A 24,382-nucleotide genomic window follows, 5' to 3' on the forward strand; every position below is an offset into this window, starting at 1 on the left:
GGCAGGAAATTTGATGAGGGCCTTCCAATTAGAGAAGTTGAGAATGAATCCGGGCTTCTCATAAGCTATTTGAGAGTTTATATGATTGGGAGGAAAATAGCCTGGAGTTTTGGAAGCCAGGGAATGACAGAGCTTAAAAGAATTAGGAAATGTTGCAGACAAGTGAAATAGGGTCACTGAACTTGGCAAATAAGAGAACATCAATGATTTTTGACAGAGAGAAGGGTAGGGGAAGAAACCAGAAAGGAGATGTTTAAAGGTGACTGAACAATGGAAAATGGGAAGACAGTGAGTATAATCTAATCTATCTTTTAAAGAGGATTGGCAATGAATTCAAGGACAGATAACTTAAGGAAGAGATGAGATCAAAGGAACGTTTAAAATTTACACGATTTTATTTTATTTTAGGATGGGAGTCTTTCCAATTATGTAAGTTTGTGGGAAGGGCTTCCGAAGGAGAAAGTGTAATACAGGATGGAGGCAATAGTTGCTGCATCAGAGACCATGAGGATTTGTGTAGAGATTGTACAGAAAGAACAGTTGGGGGCATACACATCTATCTCCCAGAGATTTTTAATATCCCCAGATATGTTGTGTGATGCTTCTCAGTGGGGAAAATTATGTTATCATGGTGTTCATGAATTGGGATATTTGCAAAAATCTTCGTACATATCTGTTTTCATTCAGAATTAAGCAGAAACTTCCTATTCTCATTTCTTTATTTAACATGTATCTACTGGGCACCTACTATATACTAGGCACCATGATGAAGGTGGGCTATACTGCGGTCAATGAAATGGACTAATCCCTGCTCTCAGATACATTTAAGAACTGAGGCATTCACCATAGACCTTTCTGTGTATAAATTTAGTCTGCTGAGCAGTATATGCTTCAGCTGGGAAATGTCATATGTTCTTTAACCCAAATACAGTAGAGGTAAAAGTATTAAATGAAAGAATATCCACAAAACAGCAAATAAATATTATTTTAACATAGATGTTATAATTGAGAGGGCAAATGGGAGTCTAGAAGTAAATGTTCACTACCCATTTATTTATTCACTTCATAAACATTTTGTACTCATTGTGGCCTTAAAGTGAGTAAGACCTGGTTAGTGTTTCGCCTGTTCTCAAAGACTTCATAAGCTGGTGATGTAACTATAGAAGTGCTTCCAAATGATTTGGAAGATTCTTCCAGGTGTATCTTCCCAAAGCACAGCTTGGAGTAGCCATAGTCCAAGAGAATAAATGCCCCATAATTAGAAGTAGACCTCCATGGGTCAGTGTGGGAGGCAGAAGCAGATTGGTCTAACCTGTAGGCCAGCGCAGAAGGAAGAGGACCCTCCAGGACTGAGGGAGAGGACACAGACCCCTGTGGCCATGCCATTAGTCTATGCCCAGTGAAGAGATATTGGTAGTTAAGACCACCTCTATAATGGACACCTATTCTTAGTTCTTCAATAAACAATATCATTAACTTTAAAGTAATGCCAAAGAAAATATTTTTTCAGACACTGTTAAGGAGATTTAGTGTAACAGTTAAGAACATAGACTGTGTTGCCAACTGCCTGGATTCTTCTAGTCCAGGATCAGTCCTCATTTGTGTGACAGTGGCAAGCTACTGAAATGCTACATTCAATGTCCTTATCTGTAAGACTGGAATAATATCTATCTGTGGGTATGAAGATTGAGGGAGACAATGCACATAAAACCCTACAAACACTGTTTTCCCATGGTAAGCACTCAATAAATGTTTTTTTTGTTATTAGCATGACCTGAATTACAAAGATCCAAATGGCATTTTTACTCATTTTAGGGCTCACTCTTTGCAAAAATAAGTGTACTTTTTTCCCTAACGAGTTTAGTAATGTGTTGTTTTTACTCCAAAAAAGGTATAAGTTTAATAACTCACTTCATTCAAAAAGTATTTATGCAGACAGAATTATAGTAGTAATTGTGCTGTTATCACCTTATGTTTTTGAGCACTTTAACTTCCAAATAGGTTTAGATCCTCATAATATTCCTGTAAGCACCAGAGGACAGTTGTCCTCCTTTTACAAATTGGGAAACGGGATAATAGAGCTAGTGATTTGCCCCATAGTAGAGTGAAGGCCACCAGACTTTTAGCCTAGTTATCTAAACAAATCAACCAAAACCCAAAAGTTATTGAGTACATATTTGTGCCCAACATTGCAGTGGGTGCTTGAGAAGACTAAATTTATATAAAATACAATCCATAACCAAAGAAACTTGTTTTCTAATTGGAGAGGTATGACTTTATAATGCCAATTTTGCCCAGTTTTTAAAGCTCTTCAAAACCTGTCTAAGGCACCATTCCTTATCAATTTTCAGTGGAAACCCATATTTCTAGCTGACCCATTATTCTTACTACTGCATGAGTCAAGAAATTTCATGAGGTTTTAAAAACAATTTGTTAGGTTGTTTGAATGTACTTTGTGGGTTGAAGTCTGCTGGGACTTACAGAAGTGTTAAATGTGACCCATGCTATGCCTTTCCTGCATTTGGGGACAAATATGGGACAGGTATAGAAAGATAGCCCACAAATTCATCCTGGAAAGGGGGACAGTGGTGCATAAGTGTATGCTTTATGCGGGAGGCAAAAAAAAAATACAGGTCTCCCTTTTCACGCATCTGTTCATTTGCAGTCTGTTCTTTGTTTCCTGGAAACTGAGGCAGTCTGCTCCTTGTACACTCCTGTGGCTTCACCTCCTGTGACTTTATATCCCAGAACCACTAAACTATTATTGTGTCTAACACAACATGTTGTGTCATGTCTCTCGGTTTCTGTATATTTATTCTTCCTGACTGGTATGCTCTTAGGAAAAAAGTTTCCTACCTTTTTTAAGGAGTCTACCTTATCCAGAATTTGAGGAGACAATTTAAAAATGAAACAGAAAATAGAAAATCTATCGCTTTTCCAGATAAAACTGTAAAGCAATTTATTACAGAGGGTGAAAGGCAGACACCACAAAAGGACTCCCTATGTTACTATGGTAGTTTACTAGGTAGGTTACTGTGTTACTAAAAGAACTATGTTACTACTAATTTTTACAAGAAAACACTGGCCAACGGAGTGTTGGGAATGTTATTAGTAATAATAATAATGACAATTCACTGCATATTTATAATGTGTTAGGCACTGTGCTAACTACTTCACATTTATTGTCTCATTAAATACTCCACAGAAAGTACAAAGTAGGTGATATGATCCCCATTTCTGAGATGAGAATTGAGGACCAGATAGTCAGGTAAGGCCACATGGTATGTGGGGAATCATCTAACACAGGGTCTGGCTCTAGAGAATAATCTATTATGAACAACATTATAATTGTGGGCTTACATGTCTAAAAAAATGTTTAGAAAATGGATAATAAACAATGACCATTTATAACTTTAACCCAAGGCATTGATATAATTTCAGTAATGATCCATTATAGATAAGGCTCATTATTGAAATCCCGGCAAGGAAATATTAACATACTTAAATGAAGCAGGTCTAGCAGAGCCCATGGCAGGTAACACTGTGAGTTAATAAGGTATGTTCCTACATCGAAATTCATAATTAAAGGTTGAGAATCTTCCTTCTAAAATCCAAATATAGGTACAGTTGACCCTTGAACAATGCAGGGGTGCAGGGGGCTGACCCCCTGTGCAGTCAAAAATCTGCATATAGCTTTTGGCTCCCCCAAAACTCAATTACTAATAACCTGCTATTGACCAGAAGCCTTACTGATAACATAAACAGTTCATTAATACATACATATTTTGCATATATATTATATACTGTATTCTTACAATATAGTTAGAAAAAAGGAAAGTTATTAAGAAAATCATAAGGAGGAGAAAAAACCTTTACAGTACTCTACTGTATTTATCGAAAAAATTCAGCATATAAATGGGCCCACACAGTTCAAACCCATGTTGTTGGAGGGTCAACTATATATGTATGTGTGTATATATATATATATGTATATATACTAATTCAAAAATGAATGAAAGAAACTGAAATGTAACGGGGATGAACAGAAGTTTCAGTATTTAATATAAAAATTCAGCTGGTTGAGATACAACTGCATTTCAATAGCAATTCTTGTGAAGAAAGACGAAGGATAATTACTTTCTTAGAAACCCTACGTAAATTGACAAGGCAAATGTCTAATAAAGAAAAAAAAACAACAAGCTCTAACACAATATTAGGTTGAATCAGGAGCAAAATGGAGTCTGGATCATGGGAAATAAAACTATATTTTCACATGTGCTCTCAGAGCAAGTGTGATAATGAGAATCCTTCAAAATGGTTCTATTACACAGAGTTAAATGAGATGGAAAAGTTTAATCTGATAGCCTACTTTGTAGCAAACATATTCAAGCATGTCACAATATAAAAGGAGAGACTACATGCATATCGGTAGTTAGAACAAAATGGTGTGATAGTTTGTGGGATGTATGAGCCTGGAGAATGAGTTGTTTATTACCTATGCTCTGCCTTCTATCTCTGGAAACCAAAACAGAAGCCATCCATTCTGCCTGGGGTCCAGAAATTTTCGTGATCCCTACTTTCAAAGCACCGAAACAGTGTTTCTCACATTTAAGAACTCTACACTTCAGGCACTCCCCCGCGTGGACCAGGGCTTGCACTCTGATTAGGACAGCGGTGCATCTGAGCTCGGCATAGGCAGCCCGAGCTTCATTCATCATGTTCCCTACATCATGCCATGTGCTCTGGTATCATCTATTCTGTTTAATTACAATTTAAAAAAATACTGGTATAATAAATTTGTTTATCCTACTGGGTCATGACTCATCATTTGAGAAATACTGCATTACATTGTCTCTAAAGTTTCTACTATCCCAATATTTAAATTTTCAATTAATGCAATGATAATCTAAGATATAAAATGACACAGAGTATGAAGAAGTAGAACTGCCTCCAGTGGTTCAGTGGACAGTCACTTTTTAATAAAAAGATCAGTTTTTCTGGGGCGCCTGGGTGGCACAGCGGTTAAGCGCCTGCCTCGGCTCAGGGCGTGATCCTGGCGTTATGGGATCGAGCCCCACATCAGGCTCCTCCACTATGAGCCTGCTTCTTCCTCTCCCGCTCCCCCTGTTTGTGTTCCCTCTCTCGCTGGCTGTCTCTATCTCTGTCAAATAAATAAATAAAATCTTAAAAAAAAATCAGTTTTTCTGTTAGCCCTGAACCATACAGACAAAAACAGTATATAAATCATGTAAAATTTTTGCAGAAAAAGTATTTGTTATGGTATTTGTAATAAAAGTTTCTTTTTTAAAAAGTTTCTTTTTTAATTCAACAGAGCATATGGTAGCTATTAGTCTTCGCCAAATATTAAATGTAAATCTGAAGATTCAAGACAAAAAATATCGGATTAAAAAAATATTGCCAAATTTATTTTAAAAGTACTTTAGAACCAATTTTATAAAAATAAAAATCATTTTTAAAAAATCAGCTTCCATTGGTTCTTTAGTAAAACCCAAATCTTTAATGAACAACATTTTAACTGAGATAATAACTCAAAATCCTGAAAAAATTATACAATGTTTTACAAAAATGATCTCTCATATTTTCCCCCTGAATTCATTATCCATGGACATGTGAAATGAGATGAGGATCTGCCTACCATTGTATCTCTGTGCTCTTTCTTTCCCCATCTCATTACACAAATCTGATTTACCCAAGGCAGCAAGACACATATATATACTTATATACAGGCAATAATACATGTACATACATATAAATTTATAACTACGCACATCTATAAAATCTTACCTCTTTGCTTTCCTCCAGATCTGATTCACTACTGAAGTCCTCTGTGTTTAAATTTTCAAAGTCTGACTCTCCTACAGCAATTGGTACAGTCACAGTAAGACTGGGATTGTTTATGAATGACATGTAATCGCTTTCATCAATAATGTATTTTTCAACACTGCTGCCGGTTCCTATTCCACTTGTGGTTCCATTCACGTCTCTAAGATAGTCAAGATCTTTTCCAATTTCTGTTGTATGATTGGACATACAACTGTCTTTTTTATTGTTTAGATCATCAAGTGGTTTAATTTCATCTAAAATCTTTTGTTTTCTAACAAAGGATTGTTGAATAAATTCATATATTTTTCTCTTCACGTAGGCTATTCCCTTGTGCATCCTGTCCACAGCTATTTGGAGATTGTTCATTTCATTGTCATCATCCGTGGCTGCAAGATTGTCTGCACTAAATGAGCTCAGAAGCAAGGCCAGAAAGAGGTTCAGGACCTTAAAAATAACACGGACATGATTATAATTTTATCCCAATGTAACGAAGAGCAGACTGAGATCACTTACTCGTCTAAGTGTAGAGAAAACTGTAAGTTCTAACAGCTAGGTAGGAAAGGAACACCATAGCATAGTGATTAGAAGTTGGGCCATCTGAATTTGGGGTGTGGCTCAATAGCGGCTACACTCTGCATCGTTGGGCAAAGACATGATTTCTGTTGGTCACACATTCTCCCACTTATAGGATGAAGAAGTTGAATGAGTTAACCTAAGGTTTAGCTATGTTTAAAACTGAATGATTATAAGAAAACAGATGGAAATATATACCATATAAAGTTCTAACCTCAAACATCACTGGTGTTTATAATTATGCACTTAAATACTTTCTATAGTTTCTTTTTTGATAAACAGGGATACTGAGCTAGATATTAATGAAAAAAAATCATTATGATCCAGAATAAGAATCAGTATCTTAACATAGGCGTTGACACTTATTTTCTTAAACTATTATATTTCTCATACTCCACTATTAATGAATTAGGAGAACTGTTTATAAATAATCTCTAATATTTCCATAAGACTGACACTTAATATATATATCTTTTGGAATATACCACATTTTCTACACTACAAAGAGTAATTCATGTTTCAAACTTAAGAGAGAGAAGAACTGATCAGTTACTCCATTTGGGTAACCTCAGGCATCATTAGCCCACCCTTATTTTGACTGAGAACCACTAGAGAATTGATTAACCTAGGTTGGCTAATCCACCTGCCATACGACATAGAGTGATTGAATGCTATCTGCCATAAAGAGGCAAGGAAATGGTAAAGTCACTAAAAATGCTTAAAAACAGCACTCTTTAGTCCTCTACTGGCAAGTAAGATAAAGCTTTCTTTAAAATTTTTTTCAGACTTCTCTCTCCCTTTTCTCTGAACTTGTAAAATGTTCCCAGCATATCCTTCAAGGCCTGTCTTCAATATGATACTCTATTAAAATGCATATACTAAATGTGATGAAATGATTGACAAAGCTGATTTGAATATAAAAACTGTAGGGTCACTCCTATATTGCTGTGTTGTCAAGTGAGACTATATGCATATCCAAGCCTGAAGACTTTATAAATTATTAATCATAGTTTTTGTTTTGGACGAAATGGTCACCATTCTATTATACTCTTAATCTATTTCTGAAATATATATCTTAAATGGGTACGTACCACCAGGTTTCCAATGACCATGACCATCATGAAGACAGTAAGGCACATGGCTTGACCAGCAACTTCCATACAGTCCCACATGGTTTCTATCCACTCTCCACACAGCACACGGAACACTATCAGGAAGGAGTGGAAGAAGTCATTCATGTGCCAGCGTGGGAGCTCACAGCTGGTAGAGATCTTGCAGACACAATCTTTGTAGCTTTTACCAAAGAGCTGCATGCCGACCACAGCAAAAATGAAGACAATGATGGCCAACACCAAGGTGAGGTTACCCAGAGCCCCCACAGAATTGCCGATGATCTTTATTAGCATATTTAATGTTGGCCAAGATTTTGCCAACTTGAAAACTCGGAGCTGGAAAATAAAAAAAATTAAACTATATTACTATGATCTTTACATACATTGAGGTTTACCAAGAAATGATGATTAATATTGAATCTCTTACAACATCTGCCCTGCCCTTGAACCCACTCAGGCTCATGGCTAGTTTTTGGACCCCCTAGGAAGAATTACATTCTTTCATATTTTAACCATGTAGATCATTTTCCCTACGAGTGAATTTTTTGAAGATTACTTGGGGTCCAACTGTCCTTAATTTGCTTTGTGAATGTGGTTCTAAGGCATGCCAGGCCTGTCACTAATATTAGCATCTGAATCACAATAATCTCTGTTGAAAAGATACTCTTTTGTCAAGAGCATATAAAATGACATCATAGAGAGCCTCTGCTACAAGCAGAGAAAAGTGTTTATTATTCTTTAATACTCCTTTGGAGCACTGACATAGCTAGATGCCTGCATTTAAAAATTTGGAGATTTCCCACACCTATAATTATTTCCCTGATTTGCAAGGACATATATGTAAATCAATGGGCATGGTAAGTAATCCTACAGATTTTTCTCCTCTGATTTAGGGAAGGGGCATATTTTCCAGAGGTCGAATTAGGAATTTTCTGCGTATGTGTTTGATCTTGTGTTTGATCACCATCCATCATACAAAGGGCTGTTTATATTTTCAAGTTACTATTAAAATGTGATATATTTTCATTAAAAATATTTTCTTCAATCCAGAATATTAACTATATCTCTAGAAACAATAGTCACAATGGCAACTGAGTTATATATTAAACTTTACCTGACTATGCTTTTTTTTTTTTAATAAAGTTTTTTCTAAAGTGGAGATAATTTTTTTCCATTTAGGGATAGTTTTGATGATAAATGTTACACAAAAATTAAAAATGTTAATAGTTGCATAGTAAAACCTATAAGAGTACTATGTAAGAGCCCTGGTTGTTGGACAGGTTTTGTTTTTGTTGTTGTTTGTTTTTTACCAGTCGGAATGAACGGAGAACTGATAGTCCTTCCACATTGGCAAGGCCAAGTTCTACCAGGCTAAGCGTCACGATAAAACCATCAAAGATATTCCAGCCTTCTTGGAAATAATAGTAAGGATCCATGGCAATAATTTTCAGAAACATTTCTGCTGTAAAGATCCCAGTGAAAACCTACAATCAAAACAAAGTTACTTTAATTCCATCAGATAATGATAAAGTAGAATGACTTAGTATTTGATCATAGAACAAAATGTTTATGCTAATTTCCCCATAATGATTCTATTACTAGATATGTTTGTATGGTAATCTATAGTTTGTATAAAAAAGCTCTCATTTATTCGATTTCATTTTATTGCCACAGAAGTTTATGAAGTGGCTAATGCAGGTAATACAAACATTACTTTATCCATTACTTTACCAGTGACTTGCCTGGTATCATACAACTAGAAAATGGGAAAACTAGGATTTGAGTCCAAATCTATTTTTAACTTCCATCACATCAAACTGCCTGTCCTTCCGGATTTTATGCAACGTGGGTACTCACGACATCTTGCCCATGAACACTTTTATTTATCTATAAGCGTATTCCCATTTTCCTCAAATCCGATTGTTATTATATGCATATATCTATTACTGTAATATGTGTGCTACTATTATCAATTTGTTAAGCATGTGAAAAAAATAAATTTACTTCCATAGTATAAATACCAGAGCTTTAAAACTGTAAATACTACAATGCCGCATCCTTTACCTGTTTGGCTCTTTACCATCAAAAATCTTAAACCTCAAAACAAATACCATGATAAATACATACATTACTTTAAAGTCCTCTTTCTTTCAGCAAATAGAAGCTACTATTCCTAAATTGAGTCAACTGACAATCACTTTAATAATTCATGTTTTTAAGCACAGGAGAGAAGGATTTAGGTGACAACCTTCACCAAAAATGACCTTACTAATCAAATAATACACAGAATGTACTGGAGGTCTTCAATATTTGATGGTTTTGCTATAGAACAGATGGATAAAACAATCCATGTCCTACTTAGATCTTGGAAGGGGAAAAGCTGAATACATTTTTGAGTTGTTAAATTTTTGCTTATAATGATGATGACTCAGCAAAATTTACATTTTTTTTTTTTTAAGCCTTCTACAGCTAGGGAAACTGTGATAATATAATTTCAAAAAGTGTGCCCTTAAATTGCTTCTGCATCTTGAAAAAATTATAAATATCAATATTGATCTTTCAAGTAGTACTATAGGCCTATGCCTATTGCTCTCTTTCTCAATTTTTGCTTTGACATTAAGGGCTATCATGGTTGGCATAAGGTAGGGTGTAGCCAACTAGATATAATTCTCATCTTTTGGGAGTCACGAGGTAGGAAGGGTGGTAGAAAGACTGCTTTAAGCTATTATTAAATGGAAACAGTTTCTCAAACAGAAAATTCAAAGACTGAAGACATTTACCTTCCAACATGCTTACCAAGTTTCCTACTGCAAGCACATTATTGAAATGTTCTGTCATTGGATAGTGCTCCATGGCCATGAAAAGAGTATTTAAGACAATACAGATGGTGATGGCCAGGTCAACAAATGGGTCCATCACAACCAGGTTGACAATATGTTTCACTTTTAACCAATATGGTGAACAGTCCCAGATTAAGAATATGTTAGAAAATTTATACCAACAGGGTGGGCATTTCTGTCTGGATTCTTCAAGTTCTAAATTAAAAAAAAAAAAAGAACCACCAAAAGATATATTTTGTACACATATATATTTATTTCAGATCCACTAGACTTATTTTTCAGTAATCAACACATTCTTATTTGTTACAGAGTCAACCTCTTTTGAACTTAAAAAAAAACTATAGAATTTATTCTTTAGACACCCGAAGGTATTTCATCAGACATAGAGCAGAGGTAGCAAAGAGTATTTTTCTCGCCTGCGTTGACAATATGGCTCAGCACTTGGTCTGAAGTGAATGGTCTTTTAAATGAAGTTTCAATAGGAATGTGAGATGCAGAAATGTAGATACTGTGTGCAATCCTATGTTAATATCTGGCTAAACTGTCAACCTAAAGCTGTAAAAGATAGGGTAGGAATTGATATGAGCCAAGAATCATTTCCTCCTCTCCAATCTTCAGAGTATTTAGGATGGTGTCGAAGTCCTAAGCTAAATGGAACAGAAGAGAGGGTCACTATGACTAGTGAGATTAGCAGCCTTAACAGAAACATTTTATTCTGCATTTTCAGAGAATTGCCAAACAGGAAAACATTCTTTAGATTTCCAAAATCATTGTGCTTAAGTAACTTTTTTAAAGCTCCTAGAATATATGAGTAGGTATAACAAATAGTAACTCTTAAATAAGATCTAGTATATTCTCTTTAAAATGTACTGTTTTCCAATTTACAAATAGAGATATTTGTTTCGAGACAATATAAGTTTAGTGAAAATAATTGAATGAAAATGGAATGTGTAACAAACCTTCTACTGTATTTGTTAAAATGCTGGCTATACTCATTGCTCTTTGCCTTTGGGAAGGATCTTCTAGAAAGTCCATGGAAACATGGAAAGAACTTGACCTTCTCTTCCTCATCTCAGTTTCGGTGGTTGTTCCCTGTAAAGAAAATGCTAATGTATTAAATGATGAACTTGAGCAATCTGCTAAGCAAAGAACCAAATGTGACACAGTGAATTTCATGAAACACATGCATCATGCACTTTCGTATTTCGTTGGTGATGGCAGATACTGCTGACTTATTGTGTCATTAACCTGGAATAGCCAAACTGTCAACCATTTAGTCGTACAGCAAAAACTGAGTTTTTTAACCCTCTAATTTCATAACTTTACAAGACATGATGTGATTTTGATATAGTTAATAAATCTCTTGAGAGACACATTTAACGGTTTGCCTCCTTTCTGAACTAACAATACAAAACAAAAACCTGAAAAGTCATATAAATGGTCAGGCATTGTTTTTTTGAGAAGGTAGCCATTTATTTTTCAAGAAATACAAATGTTTACAACACATGTAGCCACCATCTCATTTTCTGTACACAAGACATAGATGGTCATTGACAACACAAACTGTATGTGAAAAACACACACATGCTGCATGGACAACAGTTTCATCCAGGGTACCAAAGCAATAAGTCATCTAATGCTGACTTGGTCATGCCTCATCATGCTGATATATTTCCAAGGGAGTTACCCGTTCAACAAGAGGCAGCGTGTGTTCAGAAATTCCTCATCCTCATATACATTCACAAACACGTAACATACGTTTGTGCAGACAATTTTTATCTGTCTGTATTAACGATTTATGTCTTGTCATTTAGAGTGGTTTTGAGAAGACTTATATCAGCATTTTTTTTAGAAAAACAAATGTGAATACTAGAAATTTTAAGATAACAATGAAGCTATCTATGTAGGCACAGTGTTCTCGAAAATCTTCTAAAATAAGGCAGAACTATCGTTTAGAATCTGTTGGAAAGATTTATTATATACCCTTTATACTTAAACAGAGGAATCATTCATTTACTTTTATACCAAAGCTTTAGAGGATGTCTTGCTATCTAAGCTCAGCATGGGTATATAGCAAATCCTCCGACTGGAGGCAGTGATTTCTTTTTGTGTCTAATTTATTCTTAGCACATTAAATAAGTAAATGCATTCAGTGTGATGCAAGAGAGTGTTGAGGCCTTAAGTTTTAGTTGGTTAGTCTAGTAAAGGTATTACAAGATGCAGGTGCATTCACAGCTTGACCAACCAGGAATCATTCTCAAAAGGTTCCATTCTGTAGAAACACTGGCTGGTGCAGCAATAACGGGCCAGCCATGCCTGAACTATTTAAAACTTCCTTACATTGTCATCAGTAGCTGGCTTATCTATTATCACCTCTGGCAGAAGCTGTCCAACAGGCGATGTAGGAACTGAAGGTCCACCAACCAAGGAAACCACACCATTGCAATCCACAGTGCTGTGCATCTTCCCATTCGCTGGAAACACTGCCAGCATCCGGGAAGACCTACTGGTCTGACTCAGGTTACTGTTGCGCCGCTCTCCATGTCGCCGGGGCACGAACAACGAGTCTCTCCGGCTCTCGTTATCCTCAAAGGTGCTGTGCTCATCATCGGCAAAGTCATTCTCCGATCCCACATCCTTTGCTCGCCCTCTGAAGCTGAAAAGGCTTGTTCTGCTATTTCGCCTTGGAGAAAATAGGGAGCCACGGATGCTCAACAGAGACTAGAAGTTTGAAACCAAAAAGAGTACAAGCAAATTAATATAGCCGTTTGAAATGTGCTTTTAATTTTGCAAGATTAAGTTGAAGGAGATTTCAGTATTCATAAGAGAATGTGCTTCATTCCCTTTGATTAACACTCTCGTTTTATGTGCTCAGATTAAGTTGGTTTTATAAGAGAAGATTTCTAGGCCTTGAGGTTATGAATGGGGAGATAGATCACAACTTAAAGATACCGAAAAACAAAACCCCGAATCACCATTTTTCAAGTTCAAAAGGAAACGTCCTTAGCACATACTATGGATGCCATAAAGGATTCAATAAACATTGGCAGCATGATTCACAAGGACACATTTGTTCTTACTGCTCTTTCCTTTCAAAGAATTCCAACACTTTTCTCAAATTGTTTTAGGCCATCTTTCTAAAATCACTTTACATCCATTATTACTGCTGTTTCATCTGTAAGGCACAGACTTCCGAAATTCAGAGTAGTGTGCTTTTTTTTTTTTTTTTTAAGATTTTTTATTTATTTATTTATGTGACAGAGAGACAGCCAGCGAGAGAGGGAACACAGCAGGGGGAGTGGGAGAGGAAGAAGCAGGCTCCCAGCGGGGGAGCCCGATGTGGGGCTCGATCCCACAACGCCGGGACCACGCCCCGAGCCGAAGGCAGACGCCTTTAACGACTGCGCCACCCAGGCGCCCCAGAGTAGTGTGCTTTTTGATAATGCATCTCACACCTGAGATTTTCAGAAGCATGTATGGTTTATAAAGAAGTTAAGGGGTAAAAAAACCAACATAAAGAAGTTATTGATCAGCCAGCCCCCATATCCACGTTTTTGGCTGGTTTTTGTTTTCATTAAAGAGGCTGAGGAGCAGAAAGAATAAACGTCATTAGTTTTCAAAGGTATCAGCAGATAGTATCAGGATGAGAATCCAGGTCTTCTGACTTTCAACTCAGTGTGACCCCAACTACAGAAAGCCACAGACTTACATACATGCGGAGTAAAGTTTTCTCATAGCTATGTGAAGAAAGGATAGGTTTAAATGTAATAAACACAGCAGTCAATTCACTTGATGACAATTTGTAAATCTTATTTACTTCTCCCCCTCTCTTCAGTGTTCTGACTTTCACCCACGCATCCTTTAACACCACGGTGCCTTACCTGGTGTGGGGAGGAGTACCTCTTTTCATACGTCAACCGATTCCCTTCTATAGAGAAGCGAAACCCTTTCCTCCTGATGCTGTCTTCAGATTCAGATTTATGGAATTCATCCTCATCTTTCTCTTCCCCACCAGACTGCTCTTTCTGTTTTCTTTTCTTTCTCCGGTTTCTTCTTTCCTTAGCACTCTTGGAACTCAACTTGGACGCTTCAGATGAGCTGTCGGAGAGCCCCCCAGTGGCACTGGGTTCTCTGGAATGCTCTGAGGCCGTTACAGCTGCTGCCTGCTACATTAAGGAGAAATGGTTTTAGTATGGCATTAGAGAAGATTTTATCTTTTTAAGCTCAAGTATTTGCATGACATTTAAAAAATACATTTAGCTGACTCAAGCTGGTCATCCATAGAAGAAGCTCTGCAGGTATAAATGGGATTTCCCCCCCTTTCTATGGAATGAAGGCTTTCAGGGTTAATGTGATTTTATCTGTGCCGACACTTATTGTGTCTATATTACACTGCAAAGTCCACATATTCAAAAGGGTCCATCAGGCATCAACAAGAACATAAAACTGTATTACTTTTGGGGATTTGAATCACTCCAAAAATTGGTATTTAATTAGCACTGTCTTCTTTTCTCTGAGAAAGAAACTGCGGCATGGAAGAAAAGCTAATGACTTAATCAAGGTCATATTCCAAGGTAGGAGGAATGAAATGAAAAGCTGAAGTCCTCTCCCCAGATACTAAAGCTTGGCTGCCAAAATATGATCCACCAAATTTATAGACGGTGATAAAACCCGTTCCTTGCCCCTTCATAATCCTACAGACTGGAGAAATGGCAGTCAACAGTTTCTACTAAGCAAGACCAGACATTCCTTTCTCCAAATACCATCCCGGCTTCTTTAGCTCAGTACTGGTTCTTGCTGGACATGCGGGCATGGAATGAAAAGAATGCTTTTGATCATAGCTTGTACTGGTACTCAGTTGGCACTTTTTGATTATTACCATTGTTCTCAGAGTACCCTCAATACAGGGACTCTGGCCAATACCTTAATATTCCCCAAGCAACTTTATTCTAAAGGAAAGACACTGAGTTTGTATGCTAAACAGAAAGCCCAAGGGAAGATGGAAGTGATAAGACAGGCATTTAATTGTACTATATCAACACCTCACTATAAGAACAAGCAATTTGTAGTCAGTCACCTGATCTCCCTAAAATTGGTGACTTTCATATGCCTGCTGACTACTGCTTTATCACAGAACATTACTTCATCACTTCCTTATTTACTCTATCAGAAAGGCAAGTAAGCAACCATACTAAAAGCCAAAATATTTTTGGTTAAAGAAAAGAATAGACTATCTTTTAAGAGCCAGATGAACATCTTTTTATATGATAACCAGTACTTTATTTCTAAGAAAAGATGGCTTCTTAGGGTTTTCTCCTAATGCCAGTATATCCATTCAGTAAGTTTTTCATTTGAGAAGATTCAAAATCACATTTCCCCTTTAGTTATAAAAATCTTAAAACATTAAAAAGGCATGAGAGAGTTCTTACTGTGGCCAATATTGCAGACATCTTAGGAAAATTAAGCTAGATAATCTACAGATGATCAATATGTAGAAACCATTACGAATCCGCTTCTATTAAGTAGAGTCAAACAATTATCTGTCTTTCACATTCTCTCTGGTATTTTTGTAACAACCAAAATAATAAAAAATAATTGTACCGTGAGACAGGGCATATTTGACGTGGTGAATTTACCTGAGCTGCTTCCTGTTGCTTTTTAAGCTGTTCGAGCATCTGCTGAAATTCAGCCTCTTTCTGTTCTGCCTCTTCCAAGGTGGCCTGGTTCTGTTCCTCATAGGCCATGGCCACCACAGCCAGGATCAAGTTTATCAGGTAGAACGAGCCCAGGAAAATGACCAGCACAAAAAAGATCATGTATGTTTTCCCAGCAGCACGTAGTGTCTGAAAATAAGAACATTAAAATTATCGTTTCAATGTCATTTCACTAACTAGTGGCTTCAACTTTCAACTTACTTGTGTGTCATGTAGGACTCTGACATAAAGGATAATTATGGTGGTCACACCCCCTTCTACCTCCTTGACTGCTTCTTTAACCTCTTCCTCTTTCTTTTTCCCTAACTCATGCATTCACATTCTGATCTCTAGGAGGGAATTCTTGGACTCACCAAGAATAAAACGGAATCAAATCAAATACCATCAAGATCCCATCAAAGAGCTGAGCCTGTGATAAAAGTCAAGGAAGACATCAAAGTTCTCTATGTCTGCTTATTGATTTTCATCACCTGTCACCTGAGTCATTTGAGGGGGCAGACAGGGTGGAGGGGGAAGATGCCCCTTGTATTTCTGAAGACCTGTGTCTAGAAAGGGTGGAAAATAGGTTTTGAGCCAAAGGGAAATGAGAGAGAAATGCTAGCCCTGTTATCACTATGCTTACTATGCGTTATAATCAATAGGATACAGGACCTCAAATCTCCTAAATTCAAGTTCTGTTCCTTCTGCTATATTATGCTGTGACTTGGATTTCCTAACGAAGATAGTTTTCTTATATGCTTCTACGTAAATGTGGTATGTATCTCTTCAGGTTCTCACCAGTTGATACAGATTTTCCCAGAAGTCCTGAGTCATCAGTCGAAACAAAGACAAAAAGGCCCAACTGAAGGTATCAAAGCTTGTATAACCATAATTAGGATTTCTACCAGCTTTCACACACACATATCCTTCTGGACATTGACTATAAAAGGGACAAAAGAAAGTATTACAAGAAGTTCTGACTTTTTATTCTGATAGCATGCTATACTTACAAAATTGTCTAACCAGGAAAATTGGCTATTTCAAGGGATAGCAGTTATCTCAAGGGATAGAAGCATGATATATTTCCCAGCTTTTGACACAACATAGTTTTACTAGCCTCTTGATATCATCATTAAAATATTGCTTAGCATTTTTAATAATATTTTACAAAACTGTTTTCTGTTGATAATTAGCATTTTAGCATACTCTAGTTCATTTCCCCTCTAAGGTTGTCTTCTAGCTCACATATACTATTCTTTTTTTTTTTTTTTTTTTAAGATTTTATTTATTTATTTGACAGAGAGAGAGACAGCTAGCAAGAGAGGGAACACAAGCAGGGAGAGTGGGAGAGGAAGAAGCAGGCTCATAGCGGAGGAGCCTGATGTGGGGCTCGATCCCATAACACCGGGATCACGCCCTGAGCCGAAGGCAGACGCTTAACCTCTGTGCCACCCAGGCGCCCCTCACATATACTATTCTAAGGGACACAGCAAAAGTATCATTCCTTGTTTTATGAAACATAAAAGCTTGCCTAATCTTTAAATAATCCCTCACCTTAGAAGTAACCTTAATTATAGCAAATAAGTATTAATAAAATAGACATATCCACAAGCACACACAAATCATTGGCTTACCCTGCATCAGAACTATTTCCACACAGTAGGGCATCCAAAACACCCTCCAGAAAGTAATGATATCCTGGTGAGAAAAAAGAAAGTCAAATGATGAGCATTTTGCATCACATTGCAAAATGAAAGCAAGATCAGGCGCAACTTTTAGGATTCAGCGTAATTCAAAATACATTACATAATTTGTTCAAAGACACATGTATTTGCCACTTCTCCCTCTAAACACTAGATGTGATATTAAAGGGATTGGATACTTAATAGTAGAAAGCATTTGTTCTTTGTGAATGTAAAATCAGTGGTAATCACAGGTGCTAGCATAGAAATTGAAAAGGTATCATATTTTTTCCACTACTCTTGTGAAAAATAAAAATTTCATTTTATAAAAATAGATAAGCATGACAGAGATTCCTTTTTTTTTTTCAAAAAGACCACACATTTCAAAATAAAAAGATTGTATCTTTTCTTTCTTCTGTATATTCAAACACTATTTATAAATGTTAAACAGTTAATTATAATTCACATTCTACCGACTTCCAGAATATATAAGAGGCAGCTTATAGCAAAAGATGCACAAACCATGTCAACTAGTAAAAGAAACAAAATAAAATATGTTAAATAGTAAATCTAAAATAATTACTAGAGATTAATATTATATTATCTCAAAGCTTTCTTTCTCTGACAAATTCCTTAGAGTGTTTTAATATCAAGTGTCGCTTCTTCTATGCATTGTTCCTTGATATTCTCTACTTCCTACCACTAAAGAATGGCAAAATTAAGAACTCCTCTCATTGTGTTACCAGTAATATGTAGCTACTTCCATTATTATTGTACTCATTGTCCTATATTGTAATTATTTGTTTACAAATATTGTTACTCCTTGAAAGAAAGTCTGATCATTAATTATTTCCATATTACTATTGTTGGGGCCCAGCAGCCTTTCAATAAAGTTTATTGAATAAATACGTAAAATGATGACAAAAAGAGAAATGTATTGAATTAAATCATCATTTTAAAAATTTGAATAAGCTTGACAGTGTTACATTAGTTTCAGGTGTACAACGTAGTGATTCCACAAGTTTACACATTATGCTATGTTCACAAGCGTAGCTACCTTCTGTCCTGACACATAGCTATTGCCGTATCATTGACTATATTCCTAATGCTGTGCCTTTTATTCCCGTGACTTATTCACTCCATAACTGGAAGCCTGTATCTCCCACTCCCCTTCACCCATTTTGGCCAACCTCCCACCCCTCTAGCAACCATCAGTTTATTCTCTGTATTTATAGGTCCGAATCTGCTTTTTGTTTATTTATTCATTTGTTATTGTATTTTTTTTTAGGTTTCACTTATGAATGAAATCAGATGGTATTTGTCTTCCTCTGTCTGACTCACTTCACTAGGTATAATATCCTCTAATTCCGCTATTGAGTATTTACCCAAAGAAAATGAAAACACTAATTTGAAAAGATATATGCACCCCTATGTTTATTGCAGCATTATTTGTTTTTTTTTTTTTTTAAAGATTTTATTTATTTATTTGACAGAGAGCCAGCGAGAGAGGGAACACAAGCAGGGGAGTGGGAGAGGAAGAAGCAGGCTTCCAGCAGAGGAGCCTGACGTGGGGCTCGATCCCAGAACGCCAGGATCACTCCCTGAGCCGAAGGCAGACGCTTAACGACTGCGCCACCCAGGCGCCCCTGCAGCATTATTTGTAATAGTGAAGATATTGGAAGCAACCTAACTGTCCATCAATAGATGAACGGATAAGGAAGATGTGGTGTATACACACACTCACACACTCACTCACTCACTCACTCAAGAAATATTACACAGCTATAAAAAAGGACGAGATCATGCCATTTAAATAATCAAGTTGTTTTTTTTTTAAAGATTTTATTTATTTATTTGTTGGGGTGAGGGGGAGAGAGAGAGAGAGTGCACAATCAGGGGAGCAAAAGGCAGAAAGAGATGCAGGCTCCCCTCTGAGCAGGAGCCCAATGCAGGGCTCAATCACAGGACCCTGGGATCATGACCTGAGCCAAAGACAGACACTTAACTGACTGAGCCACACAGGCATACCTATAATCAAGTTTTAAGAAGAAAAATTTTGGATTTTATAAAAAGAAATATTTTCTAGATATTAAACTTTCAGAGAAATTTATTCTACGCATAGCTCTATAAAGGATACAAAAACACAGAGTGGGAAATACTTCCATTGCTAATGTATTTACTTCTTTGAACGTAGACAAGAAAATTTAGATAGTATTTCTTAACTTTTAATTAAAATGAAGTGAAGTGAAAGGAATATGATAGTTTCTGGATAAATTTTTGATATCAGGTATTTATAAATGAAGTTTTATCCATTAAAGTCAATGATCTAGAAGCTTAATCTGAAGAAAATACAACTTCCAGTCATAGAGTTTATCTTTAATCTTAATAAATTTAATTTTCTATTACTTTCAAAGACAAACCATTTTACTTATATTTGCATTTGATTAAAATAGTCTTTTCAACAGACGGAGTATTGTTAGGCAAAATGATAAGTAAAAATTTATAGAGCTGAAAACGCCTCAGATATTTAAGATTTCTTTTACTTTGATTATAAGAGAAACGGAGTCCAGCACATTTTCACTAGATAGAATATACCCTACGTGACATCCTCATGGTCAGTTCCTTGATTTTAGATGAAGAGAGAAAAAAATAACAGATTTCAGGGAGTTGGTGACAACAGTAGACTTACTGGCATCATATGAAGTGAGTAAGGGATATTTCATGTACTGCTTTGACATGTATTTTTCTTCATCTAGAGATTTGCAACTGTTTGCAAATTATTTGTTGGCATATCACTAATGTCATGAAAGAGTTAATCTGTATCACCCAAGGTGTTTTCTAGATCTCCAACTATAAAAAGACACTGATTAGGTTTTTTTTATTATGCTATCATGACTTTAAGAATTATCCAACTACCAGTTATTTTTTATGACTAATCCTACTTGTTCCACACAACCAGTCACTAAGATTTTTTCTTTGATTTTTTCCCTAAGTATTACTCATCACCTTAAAAATAATAAAGATACAAGCCCATCTAAAGACTCCCTTTAGACGTCTAAAGATTTCCTTTCCCCATGAATTATGTTCTTTTTTTTTTTTGACAGAGAGAAAGACAGCCAGCGAGAGAGGGAACACAAATAGGGGGAGTGGGAGAGGAAACAGCAGGCTCCCAGCAGAGGAGCCTGATGTGGGGCTGGATCCCAGGACCCTGGGATCACGCCCTGAGCCAAAGGCAGATGCTTAACAACTGAGCCACCCAGGTGCCTGCCCCCCTCTATGTATTATGTTCTGTTTCCTCTTTTGAAACATTGCCACTGGTAAATACTAAAACTAAATAAAAGATAAAATTTTACTTATTTTCTTTGCAGCTGAATTTTTCAACCTCCCACATAATGATACCACAGAAAATGGCATTTAGGAGTCAAAATTAGAACCGTTATCAATAAAATAATTAAGTGTATATGCAAACCATTGATATGGTGATTAAGAGGTCACAACCTATTATGCAATCATTTTAAGAAAATTTTCCATGCCTTGGTGGAAGGCAAATCAACAATGAAAAAATAAATCTACTTAATAAAAATTCTTACTTGTATCTTGAATGTATGATTTCCAGTCAAACTCAAAGCGAGTTTCATTGACAAGCGTGCCATTGTAATTCATAGTTACATTCCTTTCTATACTGTGTTCCTCCAGAGAGGCATTGGTGGGAGGCCATTGTACACATTTATTCCGCAGGTTGCCCATGAACAGCTGCAGCCCAATCAGTGCAAACACGCTCAGGCAGAACACAGTCAGGATCATGACATCAGAGAGCTTCTTCACTGACTGGATCAGGGCCCCCACAATGGTCTTCAGGCCTTAAAGAAAGAAGGCTATGACTATGAAGACTTAGAAGGTCAGAAATAACAAAAGCCTTACACGATTTTCTTGAAAACATCAATTCCATGCATAAGTCTGAAAATAATTGTAATGCTAGTGGAAAAGCAACACTTCATGGTAGGCTAGAGTGTTAAGGAGATAAGCTCTGGAAACATAATGATCCAAATAATGAAATGAAGATCATATCCCATTATGTTGAGAGAACATAATGGGTGGTGCATGGTCTTCATGAAGCCTATATTAAGAAAAGGCTCTTGTATTTCTCCTTTTTGCTAATGAAACCCACCCCATACTTTCATTAGTGTCAGTTGTCAGTTTTATAGCAAATTACCTGAGTACCATATTTTTAAATGCTTATTTATAAGTAGGAAAGGTTTTGCTGTAATTCTGGAGGTGGTTTGGGGTATAACTACACTTTAAGATAATAAATCCTCTATGCAAACTCATGCTATTCTTCATTATCTTATTTCCTTTCTTTTAAAGCAGTATTGGGATTTACATTGTATATACATTATCGTCAATACCTACAATGAACAAGAAATTACAAATTGGTACATTTGGTAGGAACCAAATCCTTGGTACAACTAACATGGAGAAAAAGAAAACAAAACATGACATCTCTAAGTACAAATCACACACAGACTGCATATTTCAGTATCTCATGAAAATCACTATTAAACTCCTAGGCTGATAAAAAGTAGAAAAACATAAAAACTTACGTCCATATAAGAATTATTTCCTGTAAAGCATTTGATTTTGATTATGATTTTGATTACAGTATTATGGTTCCTGATTTTCTGTAATGCTGCCAAGCAAAGAAACTGTCACTGTGAAAAAATATGATGGGTCAGCCCCAGTGTTTAACCCCACTCTCACCTGGAATGACTGAAATTGTTTTCAGTGCTCGGAGAACTCTGAATGTTCTTAGTGCTGAGACATTGCCCAGGTCCACAAACTCTGTCACGTATCTGTAATAGGGAGTTCACACACAACACAATAACAGGATACAAAGAAAGAGCTGTAGGTACAAGGAGCCTTATGCTTCACACCAATCACTCCTTACCTGGAATTACAGAAATAGTTTTCAAAGCTCTCAAGACTCTGAAAGTTTGAAGAGATGAAAAATTGCCTAGGCTTACAAATTCTTTTACATACCTGTAGAATTAAATCAGAGTTATTCAAGATTTAAGCAGGATTTATATTATTTGCTTGGACCTTTTATAAAGACCTTCTTGGTGATTCTAAATGATAGTTTTGTTTTCTTAACCTACATAATTTAAGGCTCCTTATAGATGTAAACTTCATCAAGTATATAATCGTGTTGTTATTTTGGCAAGCAATATAATTAACATCATGTGTAATTAAGGAGAACTGAGTAAATAGAAAATAATTCTTGGCTATAGTTTCAGGGTTTCAGTTAGAAAAAAAAAAGGTATGAAATCATCCAAGAGAAATTTAGGCAGAAAAAGGCAGATTGCCTTACTATCTGTACATGAAAAGGTTTTTCTAGTGCAACTCCTAAGTGAAAGTTAGGCAAGGTAAGAACAAGATTTTTTGAGGGCTCAATGGTGCCCCTGCTATTACTGTTACTTTAGTCTCAAGAAACAGTTGTTCCAATATGCTTTCTTTTGAACTGTGGCCAGAAGGAATGGGAAGAATTGGCTTATCCTAGTTATGGAATTAAGATGAGACAGGCAGCATTTGGAGACCTGAGTATGTCAGCCCTACTTCTCCTCCTATCTACCCCATTATGCCTATAAGAGGCCAAAAAAATCAGCTCCCGAAGGAACGGTGAGACCAGGTGGACATGGACCACCTTCCTACACACTAATTTCACCTACTCCTGAACAGCCTTCGATTACTTTTCTGAGTCTCTTCTTCCTTGGGGATGTTTACCACTAGAAAAAATTAAAGGGGATGGATAGAGAAATTGTATATATTACTGAGTGTATCCAGATGGGAGATGAAGATAAGAAGGTTTATGTTGAGGGTAAAGAACGATATGAAGACAATCATAAAGGGAAAGAAAAGAGGAAGAAAGAAATGGGATCAGGTGAGGAATAGGAAAAGACAGAGAATGTGTCTGCTCTTAAGTCTTAAAAATCAATTTGCTGATGAAATAATAATTTATTATATTAGATACATAATATATTAAGTACCTTATTTTTTCCTATTAGTTTTATCTGTCAGAATGTTTTGATGCTCATAGATGCTTATATTCCATTATTCTACCAAACTAATAAAAGAAGACAGAGAGAGGGGTGTCTGGGTGGCTCAGTCGATGAAGCATCCAACTCTTGATTTCAGCTCAGGTCATGATCCCAGGGTTGTGAGGTAGAGCCCCGAGTTAGGCTCCATGCTCAGTGTGGAGTCCACTTGCCCCTCCCCCTCCCTCTGCTTGCACACACTCCCTCTCAAATAAATAAATAAACAAATAAAATCTTGAAAAGAAGACAGAATACATAATATAGGTAAGGTCAATGAAAGTTTGTGCAGCCAGCAGGTGTTTGTGGCTATAATTTTTAAAAGTCATTTTCACAGATGTATTATGCATACACCTGTGCTTTCACATTCTGTGCATGTGGGAGGGTGTGCGTGTGTGTGTTTGTGGCAGGTATGAAGTTTGCTGACATGCTTGTTACACATGGAAATTGCAACTTCAACCCCCTGCAGCGGTTGTATGCGGAAGTGAACTGCCACTTTGACCTGTTGCGCTAAATAAAATCAGGAGCTTAAATGTCTAAATCATACCAAGG

General features: G+C 36.4%; 1 protein-coding gene across 2 annotated transcripts in view; it reads right to left on the reverse strand.

Annotated features, from left to right (window-relative positions):
• The window catches only part of LOC123781127 (sodium channel protein type 1 subunit alpha), a 76,521-nt gene that overhangs the window by 37,020 nt on the left and 15,119 nt on the right, over positions 1–24,382 (reverse strand). The window contains exons 5-16 of one of the 2 annotated variants that reach the window (XM_045780500.2): positions 22,503–22,594; positions 21,335–21,604; positions 17,697–17,760; positions 16,861–17,002; positions 16,006–16,212; positions 14,251–14,535; positions 12,743–13,090; positions 11,329–11,461; positions 10,326–10,564; positions 8,840–9,013; positions 7,509–7,865; positions 5,806–6,288 (exon numbers count right to left, since the gene is read on the reverse strand). In XM_045780500.2, coding sequence (XP_045636456.2) covers positions 5,806–6,288; positions 7,509–7,865; positions 8,840–9,013; positions 10,326–10,564; positions 11,329–11,461; positions 12,743–13,090; positions 14,251–14,535; positions 16,006–16,212; positions 16,861–17,002; positions 17,697–17,760; positions 21,335–21,604; positions 22,503–22,594 — 2,794 coding nt within the window. Of the gene's footprint in view, positions 1–5,805; positions 6,289–7,508; positions 7,866–8,839; positions 9,014–10,325; positions 10,565–11,328; positions 11,462–12,709; positions 13,091–14,250; positions 14,536–16,005; positions 16,213–16,860; positions 17,003–17,696; positions 17,761–21,334; positions 21,605–22,502; positions 22,595–24,382 lie in introns of both variants that reach the window. The other variant, XM_045780508.2, reaches the window with a different exon arrangement.

Source organism: Ursus americanus, chromosome 1 (assembly GCF_024610735.1).
Source record: "Ursus americanus isolate L20-20 chromosome 1, mUrsAme1.1.p, whole genome shotgun sequence".
Classification (NCBI taxonomy): Eukaryota; Metazoa; Chordata; class Mammalia; order Carnivora; family Ursidae; genus Ursus; species Ursus americanus.